Here is a 13530-nt window from a genome sequence, read left to right on the forward strand (position 1 = left end):
GTGAAAGACGGATGTTACTGGCCCTCCATGCCTCAGCACTGGCCCTGCCGTGACACTTCCAAGCAGCCCGTTCTGCACCCGAAATTCATCTTCTTTATGCCAAGCTGTCAGTGGCGTCACAGCGCATGAGCGCCAGTATACTCCAATACCAGACAAACAGCCCATCTCAGTGAGGTGTCACTGGAGACATCCTGCTGTATCTGCTGGAGCCCAGCCCAGTCCAGCGCATCCGGCCAGCCACTCGATACAGCAGAATCCTCAAACTGAAGACACACAGAGTGAAATGAAGAGTGTTCACAGGTGCAGAGCAGATTCCTCCGCTTCATCTTCTGTTTCAAGAGAGGGAGGGGTTTCAACTAGGTAACTGGCTCACATGATGGAGTCTGTTCCACCTCAGTGCTCCGCATACTGCTCCTCTCTTCTCCTGCTAGGATCCATACTTTGAAAGCAAACACAGGGGTAATTCTATGAGCTGCTCCCAACCCCTCAATGCATCCATGCTTGCCTCTAACAAATATCAGATAGAATTCCATTCTGAGTGTATTTCAGGCAGTGTCGAGGTGGGGTCAAATTGACTTTGCATCCATGTATTTACTCTCTCCCCCATGCAGATGGAATATATAAATAGATAACTGTGGGAAACAGAATATCTGATTTTACTGCAAAGGGCTGATTCACATTGCTTGTATTTCAAGGAGTTTCAACCTTGTTTTTCCCCTCATTCTTACTCTCCACCCTACTATGAGTAGCCATGCACAGAAAAGGCGATCTTATCACTTTTCAGCACTTGCCTCGTCTCAAAAGAGCGAAGATCGCTGACTTGCAAAAAGATACTAAAGGAGGAAGAGCAGGATAACGTAAAAACAGTTAAGACTGCTTTATTGTAAAGGGAAAAGTGTTGACAAGCGTGCTGCTTCCTCTCTTTGTATGGACTGATTAGTACAAGGAGTACAGTGCTGGCTCTGTGGGGCTGTCAGGCCACTGGTAGGGATACTAAACTGCGTGATGCAGATTAAATGATTTCCGATTCCTGGGCCAGTGAAGCGTGTAGCTCACTGCGCCACCCCACCTTTTTCAAACCTCTCTTTTTTCCTGCAGATCCTTTTGAAGAGCCTCTGCTCTAGCATTTGACTGTTGGCCTTTGCTTTGCACCATGACAGTAACCTTGATATTAAAGTTGTATGCTTGGAAACTCAACGATTTCAATTCCAGCCAAGTAATAAACATTTTAGAGGTGAAATTTTATGACTCACAGTCTCCCCTTCCTATTCCACTACAAAGAATCCCTTACAGTTAAGGTAATGTTCACTTCCTCCAGTCATGCAATGATCATCAGTAATAAGCTATCGTAATAGAGTCCAATTTTCTTTGGTCATTTTAATCTCTGTAAATGTTCTACAAATTAGATAAGAAAGCAGCAGTGTTTAGGTCTATCTTTTCATGGTATATCGGTGTGTGCAGAGTGCGTGTAATTGTAAAGACAGCTGACTCAAAATCACTTTCAAGTGTTAACAGAAATTTAAAAATATAGATTTTTATAAAATGTGGAGGAGGATAGAGAAGGGTGTAGGTGACACATGGTGTTGAGTTGTGACTGTGTGACTGTGCAGTAAGTGGACTGACTAATCCTAAATAGACTTATTTAGCTGCCTACAGTTAGGTTGGGAGATACTGACACACTTTTCATAAAGCACTCAAAATAATAAGCTATTCAAATAATGGAAACCTTAATTTAACTTAAATTTAGCTGTGGAGTTTTTCAGGAGAAAACAAAAAAAAAGAGACTAAACAGAAAGGTCAAAACCAGGCATGTGATGTATTCAGAAACGGTATCTCTCTGCTATCTAACCACAAGCATTTCATTCAGCTGAGTCCTCTTCAGGATCAGCATATGTATGTCACACAGAGACATCAGGTAGTCAGAAGGTAAATAACTAACCTGAGCCTCCTATGTAAGTGCACAAACAAAAAATAAGTATTTTCTCAAAAATAATGATATTATTTCACAGGCCAAAGGTCAAACCCAAAAAGTTTTTAAGAGGATTTCTTACCCAAGTTATTAAAAAGGCAAGGAAATATAAAAACACATTGGTCCTCCCTGCATGTCAAGCACTCCAGTGGTCCTTAGATAAGCTTAACTCCAGATGGAAACATGAAAAATTAGAGTTATAACCACACCATCCAACCGATAAACTCAGAAAGCAAAGCACCGGCTCTGATACTTTCTTTTTTAAGGTGCAGCCAAGCAAGTCAGAATAAGATTTATTAAATTTTTATACCACAAGACATTTAGTGTGGTCTTGCTTTGGGATACAGGGTCAAGGGTGCCAGCAGTAAGTGGAAGAGGACTCATTCAGTTTATTGAGGCCCATGTATCCACGCTAACACAAAACAAGACTTTGATGGTTATTAATAGTGTTTCCAAAACACATTTACCCACACACTCCTACAGCAGTTCATAATTCTGGAGCTGGCTCTGTGTTGCAGAGCCTCTCAATGAAAAATGCCCGGGAGCAGCTATGCAGAAAAAAAAATCATCACCATCCTGGAAGTGAAAGTGGAGAGTTCAAATGTTCAAGGATGTGATTAGGGCTTTTGTCCTCTTCACCGAAACGGTTGTGACACTTGGCTGATGCCACGTTCCACACTGAAACTTCAACCGCAAAGCCAGTCTCACCAGGAGTCATTATATACAGTAAATCAACTCGCCCCGGGTCATGGTGACTTGGTTTACAAAGCAGTGGGGTGCCATTTTTTTCTTTTCCCAGCAAGGACACGACAAGAACAGGTTCCTACAGTACTGACAGAGAGAGATGTGTGCATTTTTCATTTGTGCATCATCAAAGTTATAGCCTCTGCTCTGAAACACTACTCTAATGAGGTGATGGTCTATAGTCTGGAGTCTTTGTATTTCTAAAGGTTTTTATCCACCAGTTAGCTTCAGGTAAGAAAAGCTGGATAGCTGTCATGGCTAGGTGATCCATAGACCGAGCAGGAGATGAAGACGGTGGAACAAGACACTTATTCAGTGGCTCCACCACTCTGAGTGGCATTACAGCTGTGCTGGACTACTGCTGCGCGTGATGGATGTGTGCTTGAGTGTCGTACTCTGGTTGTCCATCTTCATACGTCTTGCACTGCGAGACAGCTCATGCATTTTTATCACCAGACCTGACCTCATCTTTAAAACACTGGTGAGATACTCAGCTCAGGTACAACTGTCACACAAAGTCTTGACAATGAAGAACAAGAGAGTATGGGTTGTTTTTTGGCTTAAAACTTTGAAAATTAAAAACACATACATCCCCCCACAGTTGTAATTGTGCATTATTTCTTCTTACTTTATCCTCCTGCAATCACTTTATGTTTGCCAGTATAGATCTGTATAGTCTGTAAGTTTACGCTGCATTTGTGTATCTGTGTTTGTTTGTGTAGGGGGGCTTTATCCTATGAGCATGGATTATACAGTTCCAAGTACTGAGTCATTCAACCTTGACACCCCTTCCTCCTATCTGAAGGTTGCCGCGAGACAGCCAAACAGAGGGCAGGGTGAGGGCAACAGGACACAGAGTAAATAAATGCTTTCCCCAAACAACATTTCAGCGCAGCTTGCAACATGAAAACACAGATAAGACAAACACTCAGTCCCTTCCATGTTTACATCACTACCGGCTTCCGTTATACTCAGTCCTTATGTCATGTTGTTTTGCCGTGCTCTGACGATGCATTTTTCCTGATAGGACTGCTCATCAACTCCACAGTGTAAATGAGTAACACATCCTGCACATCCTGATTTATACAACGGCACCTTTATTTACTGCTGGCCCCCTTACAACTTTTAATCTGCTGTTTGCGAAACAAAGACGATGACAGAAGAGACTGAGGCTTATATCTGTGCTCTGGGGCCCAGGCGGTAAGCACAGGTGTGTATTCTATAAGTACAGGTGTGTGAGACAGGTGAAGGCCCTTACCACTTGTTTTACCTGCTTTAGTCATCTCTATTCATCATATCACTCCTCCCCCACCCCAACCTAAACACTCTCCCACTTTATGCTCCTATCACAGGTGTACAACGAACTCCTCATTGTTTGAATTCCACCCTCATTGACACTGCCACTGATGGGATACCTGAGCAATGACAGTATGTGTGTACGTGAGATACAGGGGAAGAGCAAGGCCGCGGGAAGATCTGAAAATATATATTGTGGGAGGAAAGACACTAGCTGTCTGCCTAACAGTGTTAAACCTCTACTTGGTCCTGTTGTAATCTCTCAGTTATTTTGTCTTTTTCTCTGTGCAATTCCGCTCTGTAAATGTCAGGGGTATGCTTGACTGGGGCTTAATAAAGCGGAGGTAAAACAGGGAAAAGTGGCATTACCTTCCCTCCATTTTGCTGGTCTTAGAGGAAAACCAGCCATGTGCATTGTCTGATGCTGACATTTTCTCTCCCACATCTGCACTATGAAAATGCAAAGACACTACCTATTGTGTTTCAAGAATTTAAAACAGCTGTGAGTCCTCTTATATCTGAGTGATCACACGGCATTATTTTTGTGATTTAAAAGACTTATGGAGAGCTCAAACTTTATCACGTCTTGAATGTGTGAAGTGATCGCTGTTGAAACACGATCCACTGAGCAGCCAGACTTGTCTGTTAAAACATCATAGGAGATGACATGACAACGTTACCGGCCAAGTAACACTTAAATGGCACAAAAGGATCAGGAAGCTGATTTTTACTGGACAAGTGCTCACCGCATCCCATTTCCTCGTTCCCTATTTGGTCACTTTGTATTACGATCACCAGCTTCAGTCTTGTTGTCTTAACTCATTTTTGATGTTAATCAGAGAACAAACAGTAGCGCTTCATGGCGAAGAGCAAGGCGACTTCCTTGACAGTGATGAGACTATGGGAGACAGTAGAGAGGGGACTTTACTGTACATTTCAGATGAAGGTTCATCATTACAGCAACCCCATTCCAGCAAATGAACCGCAATTACAATAACACTGCCTAAACACTGCCAGCTCGAGCAGAACAATCACATTTGGGGCACGAATCGCAATGGCTCTTACACAATGACCTCAGCCTGCCTCATCATTCACCTAGACTATTTTAATCTGGGCTTACTTTCCATTATAGGCCAGCACTATAAACCTCTCTCATTTAATCATAACCATCAACAGAGTTGTTAGTTTGCAGTGTTCTTTGGTAATAAAGCATCAGCCTTGCAATTTATCTTTAAAAGATTGTATTGTTAAACCACTCTTCTCTCAGTTTTTAGATTTGATTGCACCCATTCTGTCCCTCCTCCTTTCCATAACACACACACGCACACGCACGCGCACGCTCTCCTGGTTTGAGTTTCTCTTGACTCAGCGTTAGTGAAGCCCCAACCCCGCTGGTGAATCAAAAACTACACACTATGCACAGAAACGACCCCATCCCCAAGCGGCCATCTAAACTGCCTCCTTGACATATTTAAGTTGGTCCTTATTTCAGCACCTCTTGGTGTATCACCCAGGATGAATGTGATGTCACCAGCTCCTACATCAGACACAGGCATGCAGGAGATCTCAAAATAGCAAAGGGTCAGGAGTGCATGTCCACTATGCAAAGCATGTTCTAAACCAGCTTCAAAAGCAGCACAGCAGAGTTTGTAAGATAACAAAAACAGCTGCGGACATGTGTATTCCAGAAAGTATATCCTACTGCAGTGGGCCTGTTTCATACAAAAAAAACCCACACTGTGGTAAAACTGTTTTCAGATGCACAACTTGTCTCGGGTCACTAAATGTGTTCCAACTCTGGCCAACAACAGCCAACACACATCCACTTTCTCCACCTATTCCCTCCCCGTATCAGTCCTCTCCTGCACACTAGCAGTATTAATCACAGCACACTAAACAGTGACTGACGCCATTCACAAGTCTTGGCTTTGTTGGCTATGCAGCCCAGTGAATGCAACTCCAGGCCTTTTTGTCTGCCCAAGTGGACTCTTAGTGGAAGCTCCTCCCTCTCCATGGACCCTAAGATTACCTCTTAAAAGGCTGGGTGATGGGTGAGTTCTGCTGGGATGGAATAGGAGAGCAAGAAAGAGGGGGGAGGAGGGTGACAGGCAAATGATTGGGAAGATCCACTGCTCCCTGGGAGATGTGCTTGCTCTCTCTCTGTCCAGCTAGCAATGCCATCAGCTACTGCTTAGCAACCAGTGGCTGAACAGAGTAAAAAACACCAAAAAAGGCCAAAGGGAAAAAAATTCAATTCCCAGAAGAAAGGAGACTTGATTTGCAAACTACTAAACGTGGACACTGAACTAAGACGCTTCAGAACCAAAACTTGCAGCTGTGAGGAACAAAAGCGTGGGTTGACAGGCAAAAGAAAAGAAAAAATGGGACCTTACAGACTCTTGCATTCAGGGGCAACAAAAAAACTGGTTCACATATGGATAAGCTGAGCAAACAATGCAATACAAACATATGTGTGAATCATCACTCACGTATGATAATATAATGTCCCAGCACGAGACTCATCAGAAGTATTCTTTTCTCATTCTTTGATTATGAGCCTCTGATTGTCTGTGCAGACAGTGTGCAAGACGACTGAAAAAAAGGTGTGTCCTTTTCAAAAGAAGCACTAAAATGAAAGCAGACCACGGAATTTGAAGGTAATACATCTTAATACCGATTATCGTTTCGCCAGTCACAGGTTGGACCCATTCCAATCACGATTTCCGTCACCTAAGCTGTCCTATTTTGATGATTGCTGTGAGTCATTACATTAACTCTCTAGCTGAAGCTGTTTTAATTCCTCTATTAAACTAGTTCCCTTGTAGGCCAGAGAATCCTGAGAAGCATGTAATATAAAGATGCTGACTGGGCACTCAGTGGTAGACTGGATCAAGAGGGCAGGAGCTTTTGGCTGCAGAAATGAATCAATCTTGTCTGTAATCCACATCATCATTAAACATTAATCAAACAAATGGAAATAATAAACTGTGGCGCTGTTCCAGATTTGGTTTAGGTCAGCTTACACCACAACGCACAACCACAGCTCTGAAATCCTAAAGCATAGAAACCACGCCATGTAGTGCAGAGTGCAGACGCTGAGTATTGTATAGCACATATAAGAAGCAGGCCAATGACCCTCAAATCTACAGAGCAGAACTAGGCTACTGTCTGTTTTATACAGCACTACTTCCATTTATACCACATCGAATCTCATATGTTTGATACGTTCTTTATTTTCCTTTTCCAAAAGGGTCTCTCTCACCTCTGCAATGGAAATACCTGTAGTCGCTGTGACAGAACCTGGAAATCATTTATATTCAGCTTTCTCTAAAACCTGTGTCACAGTCAGAAGTGTTTCAAAACACATTTAAAGTGTTCTGTCATGGTATGAGCTATGGTTCTATATTATATTGAACAGCTTTTTCTCATCTGTTGCATATAAAAAGAAAATAAACCTAATCTTTGCTCCGATTTTAGCCTCTTGGGAGGAGCTTTTTTGTTGGTTTTAATCATTTCTTCGATTTTTTTTTTTTTGCTTCAACTTTAGTGGATGAAAAAAGAGAAGAAAATGAAAAATAAGCACTGAGGAGATGTAAATTCATTTAAATCAAAACTCCACAAGCTCGTCATGTTATCACCCAAAAGCCAATACTGATGGCGACTTATTATTATTATAATAATTAAACTGTAAAATAAATGAGAAACAAAATTGGCTTTAAACTGGGTGTTGCACGGCAGGGACTTGCGGAGTCAGGGAAGAACAGAACATTATAATATATTTAAGGAGTTTTACGCAACAACGCGTTTAGTAACTTACCATCAACTTGAAAATACAGTAGTCCACTGACAAGGATGAACGCTAGCGGACCCATACTAGCATATTAACCATCCACGGCGGGCGCGTAAATCCTCGATTTCACTACAGAAAGAAATATGTCCAAAATGACAATCAAGTCAATTCCGTGTTTCTAGGAGTTATGGATGGGCCCTATTTACTGACAAAAGCCAGTGTTAAGGTCCAGAAACAGAGAGGATCCATTTAAAGTAGTAGTTTACCCGGAGCAGAGCGGGATGTAAATACACAGCGAACCTTGAATCCAAACTCTCGGTCTTTGGATATTATCCCTGCTTGCCCCGTGAGTTCCTCTGCAGTCTCTGCTGTTTGACAAGATGACCTACTGTACACGCTGTAACGAACAGAGTCTGAAAGAAAGGTAATTTAAGTCCACACTGGAAAACACAGCATAGTGTCTATACTTCTCCGCTCGTTATCGGGTCCTTGAGACGCGTCTCTGGCACCTTTCAAATCTTCAGCGACGTCTCCATAGTTGGAGAAACGACTCGGCAGCAAACCAAACTTCAGCTATCGTGCATTTCCAGAAAGTTGTGTTATTGCAGCAAGAAGAAGCTCCCGAAAGACCCATGTGCTCAGCGCTGTAAATGTACAGTCATTCTACAGTTCAACATCCTCCTCTCTTTCTGCCTTTGGGTTTCAACAGCGCGGCCGCTAGGAGCGCACGGTCTCTGCGCACAGCCCGCAGCCCACCACACTGAAGCTCGACGCACTCGCACAAAACAAGGATCGGTTCGCGAAATCAGGAGCGAGACGCGGAGAGAGCAGCCTAGTGGTTTGAGAACGAGGAGAGTTTGGACGTCAGCCCGAATCTCTCTTAAGTTGTGATAATCAAGATAAGCATTTCAAGCAGAGAGAGAGAAAGAGGGAGGATAATAAAGCCATAAAACCACTTTACACATATTTGAATGTTTACACATTAGGAGTTTAACTTTTTATACGTTTACAGCCTCAAGTGCAGTCATTGTTCACCACACAGGGCTGGATGTTGGAGAACAATGTTATCTGAAGACATCAAGGAGTTTAAGCATCTTATTTACTGAAACATTTCCTAGTGGGGCCAACAACTACATCCGCACAGGCAACAGCGGTAAAAGGGTGGAAAACGAAAACAGGATAACATAAGAATCACGTTATTTTATGAATGGAATTCATTCATCATATGATAAAGCTGCTAATCAATATATTCCATATTTGAACGCAGGCAAATTACACTAAGCTGAATTGCATGAGGATATTAATCCATTGAGATACTGAAGCAGAATTGTAAATATGATCTTTGTCAGAAATCAATGACTGATTGACCGAGCCCCTGCCCCAGGATGAGGAGAGGAGCAGCTCTGCATACCAACAAATAAATACACAAATGTCTTTTTAAGGGCGAGATATGCAGACGCACACACGGAATGCAGAGAACAAAACTATTACAATCCAATTTTAATCATGGCCAAATCATGATTGGAAACAACAAGGAGGACCAGAGATGTGCTGATGGTCAGAGATAGAGGGGAGGTTCGTGTATGTGGTCTGAACTACCGCGCAGCAGCCTTCTGCACGTTTTCGTACAGGGTTTATTACGGGGGAGCTATGAACTGTGAGCTCCCCCTACTGGTGTCAGCTATGGCTACCTTCTTGTTACCATGCCCTTTTTTTTTTTTTTTTTTAAATATTTAATGCCATGGTACAGCATATGGAGACCCAACAGGAGTGTGACGGATATAAGAAAACCTGGAGATTGCGAGCATTGCTGTGTTATATCAAGTAGATGAATTCACATGATCTGATAAATGCCACACCTAAGGGGCAATTTCAGCACCGCAATGTACAATAAACCTCAAATCTTCTATGTTAGGAAATAACAAGCCGAATGCACTGTTTTACATCAAAAAGTTATGATTACGCTGACAAACTGTTTTCCAAAATTTGTACCAAACTATTATCATTTCATTTCCCCAGTCAGTATATTGTGTAATTCAAACGACTTTCAGAAAGCAAAAATGGCACAAAGCAATAAATAAGCATGCTTGCAAATTAAAGAATACAGCTCTGGGCACACCAGTGTAAAAAGATGGAAAGCACAATCTAACAAGTTGGTGCTTTGTTTCTCCTCTGAATGGACGCAACATTAGCAGAAGTGTGGGCTGAAAGGCTTGGATTTCTCATTTTGTGATTTACATCAAAGTCAGCCATACAACAAAGCCCAACATATGTGCCCCCAAGATGTCTTTGAAAGCCCTGCTCTCCCACTAAAAACAATATACAGGCTAAAGCACATGATCGAATGGCTGTGGCAGAAGGAAACACTTCCACCGCCTTTAATGATAGCTTTGACTGTTCACGGCCCTTTTTTCTTCTGTTTGTTTGTTGAGCTACATGTCGAAGCTTGCCCTGTAAAGGCCTTACGGGGAACTGCGACATGCTGTAAGTTTGCTAGCTGGCTCTCGTTGCAGGGAGCATTGTCAGATGGCCAGACACAGTGATTTGTCTTCATATTTTAATATGTTTGTGAGCTGCATGCAAATGCTGTCTTCTCAGTGTCTCTCCAGTGTCCTAGATTCTAGCAGATGCGTGCAGCCACAAACAGACACACAAAGAGGCAAACAGAAATTTATTGTGTCATCAGTGTTGCTGAGGGTTGAAGGCAAATAAAAGAGAGGAGAGGGAGAAAAAAGGGAACTGGAGAAAGGTCATTTACGAAAAAGAAAAGCCCACTTCAAACATAAACAATGGAGTGTATGGCTTCATTGATGGAAAAGTAAGTAGAGTGTAATTCTCCCCCAAGCCCAGCCTTTTATTCCCCACTCTCAATCACTTTATCTGTAGCACAAGCAGTGATATTTTGTGGCTTTCTAAATATCAGCTCAAAGTGGATTTATTTTAATTAAACTGGAGGCTGTGTTTACTCAGGACAAGGCATGTTACATAAAAATGAGTTTGGGGGGCATAAGCAACGGACTGATAACTCACGGACACCAGGATACAAGCTTATGCTTCATTCCACTGCTGGAAATACATTACAAATCTTTCATTAGGGTGACATTTATAATATTACTGACAAACAAGGTTTGCTTGGGTTGATTAGTTCTTTCATTTCAAAAACTGAAAGCTTGCAGATGAGGTGTAACCACAAACAAATGAGGCTGACGTCACTGGGGGGAAAGCAAATCAGGAGCAGCGGTTTGGAACGAGTGCATTAAAAACGCAGGACTCCAATATATTAAAAGCATGCAAGTGCGCCTTATTTTCCACAAAGAGACAAAATATATATGAATTTACCACCAGATGCTGAAATGAATCATTTGTTTTGACCTAGACTAATTGCTGTCATGTTTTTGTGTGCAATTATGTGTTTTTAATTAAATCAAAACTAATAATCAATCAGATAATTACCCATTAATGTCCCCAGAACATCTGCTCATTGACGGATCCATGGGTGGAGCCATTCATTGGGACGGTTGACCTACATTCATCCATCCTCGTCTACTTGTCAAATGACATGACATTAATTGGTCAAGTCCACTTACTTTTATGGCAAATATAAGTATTCAAAATATCAGTTTGCAAATCAATACAACAAAGAGAAGCATCAAAGACGACTGACATGATCACCCTACATATGAAATGCTCCACCCTTTAATTATTGCAGTTTTTTTCTCACTAAGAATTGTCCATGACGAGGCTCAGCTTATACCAAAGCGCTGTGAACACAAAGTGCTACAGTGTGGTTGTTTTCTGCAGATAAAAGCATGGCTGAGAATCAATAGGGGGTCCCCAAGTGGACCGAGTGATATCTACGAGATGATCAGGAGTGTGTACAACAGCATCTGCGGACTCTGGGGGTTTGTAGGCTACATGTTCCAGCAGAGGTATTTGCAGCACTTTAATTGCATGTAACTGTGGTGCAATCCAAATGCAAACTATGAATCACATGCAGACAGTGACAAAGTGTGTAGTTTCAGCAGAAGTGCTTCTCCTGCGTGTCCGAGGGAGAAAAAGAAAAGTGTTTTTAATTGTGCGCCAGGTCAGAGGTTCAGGTAGCAACATCACTCATGATCAGATCAGAGTGGTATTTGGGGAGCTCTTAGCTGGATATCTTTCATGGCTGAGTATCCCCTTACTGGGTTTGGGTCTCTGCGTGGGGATGATTAGGAGCTGGAGGTGGGAGGAGGTGGTGTGCAGAGGATGGTGGGGTGGGGGTTTGATGTGTGGAGGGGTGATTAATGTAGATGTCAGTAGCGGCCCTTCCTCCTATGCTCCCTACCCAGCATCCGTAATGACACCTGGGGAAGGCAGAATGGGCCTACCTGCAGCCCAGGCTCCCTCAGCAGGGCATGATTCTTCCCCATGATCCTCCTCTGTCAGCAGTCCTGTCACCCAGCTCGGATCAGGCCCTTATTAATGGGCCTCTATGTCAAACATAGATATTAAGCTGTGCTCTGCTTCGCACTAGCCTTGGCAATAACGCCCACACGGGCACACAAACACACACACACATTCCTATACAATCCAGTGACAGACATAAACACACACAGCAGAGTGTGGCACAGGCAGAACTCGCAAACACATCACCACATGTGCATTAACATTCGCTGAAATATTACTTCCTTCTTTAGCAAGTTTTACTGATTCTGTTTCAGCGTGACAATGAGTCCATAGATCTATTAGATATCACTGTTTCCCTCCTCTCCTTCTACTCTTTAATACACACAGCCCAATATCACATTACGCTGAAAAAGTGACAAACCTTTCACTATGATGTATCGTCCAACAATGCAAATCACTCTAGTCACCAGTGAATAAGACCCATGCAGTTATAAAAAGGTCACACTGAATGGCTACTGAGTACAGATTCTGTAAAATCTCTGTCTAGAAATGAGGCCAGCTAAAAGCAAATACCCCTCAAATATTGGCTAAGACTAAACTAGGGCTGCTTTTGCAATCTAGACTTGCTTCTTTAATAAGGTACATGAACCAGGGAGACATTTATAGGTATCCAAATTTTGGGTTTATTTGGGATAATAAAACATTTAATGGAAGTCAGCATGACACCAGTTAAAACCTGTACTCTCTGATACTCCCTGAGAGAAGCTTAAGTAAGGGGCCAGACAGATGGAGAGAGTATGGAGGATATGACACTTGAGCTCAGTGTAGAGAGAGTCTTCCATCAGCAGGACATAAACCTTGCATGTAATGCATCGTCTGTTCTTCCTCTGTGTTCACTGAAAGGTACAGGAAGCGAGATAGGGGAACCCTATCAAATGTTGGAAAATTGAAGTTGAAGATTAACTGTACAGGCGTTCTTTCTTTTAACATCCACTTCAGCTCCAGAGTTTGCTGACTTTCTTATTTTCATGTGACTAAAAAGGTCATCAGTTTGTGATTTTGGTTGCAAGTTTTAATGTGATACTTACAAGGGAATCACCTTTTCATAGTCATACATAAACTTTTTATGAAATTTTATTTAAAAAAATACGGGAATCTCTATGTTATTAACTCTGAAGTTCATGTCAAGTTCTGTTGCCAAAATATATATTTAAAAGATGAAGTTATTTATTTTTTAATCTGAACATTGCTATTTACATCATATTACAAATTTTGGATACGAGTGGATTCAAACAAACAAAACCAGAAGGCGGACACATCAACGGAGAGTCTGAGGAAGCTCTCC

At 42.2% G+C, this 13530-nt stretch overlaps 1 protein-coding gene across 9 annotated transcripts in view; it reads right to left on the reverse strand.

Moving 5' to 3' along the window:
- The window catches only part of robo2 (roundabout, axon guidance receptor, homolog 2 (Drosophila)), a 257690-nt gene that overhangs the window by 145504 nt on the left and 98656 nt on the right, over positions 1-13530 (reverse strand). The window contains exons 1-2 of one of the 9 annotated variants that reach the window (XM_063494105.1): positions 8066-8577; positions 7827-7928 (exon numbers count right to left, since the gene is read on the reverse strand). The exons of the other annotated variants lie outside the window; for them this stretch is intronic. Coding sequence (XP_063350175.1) covers positions 7827-7881 — 55 coding nt within the window. The 5' untranslated portion in view covers positions 7882-7928; positions 8066-8577. Of the gene's footprint in view, positions 1-7826; positions 7929-8065; positions 8578-13530 lie in introns of those variants that run through there. 9 annotated transcript variants of the gene reach the window in all.

The sequence above is a fragment of the Pelmatolapia mariae genome, linkage group LG14 (assembly GCF_036321145.2).
Source record: "Pelmatolapia mariae isolate MD_Pm_ZW linkage group LG14, Pm_UMD_F_2, whole genome shotgun sequence".
Taxonomy (NCBI): Eukaryota; Metazoa; Chordata; class Actinopteri; order Cichliformes; family Cichlidae; genus Pelmatolapia; species Pelmatolapia mariae.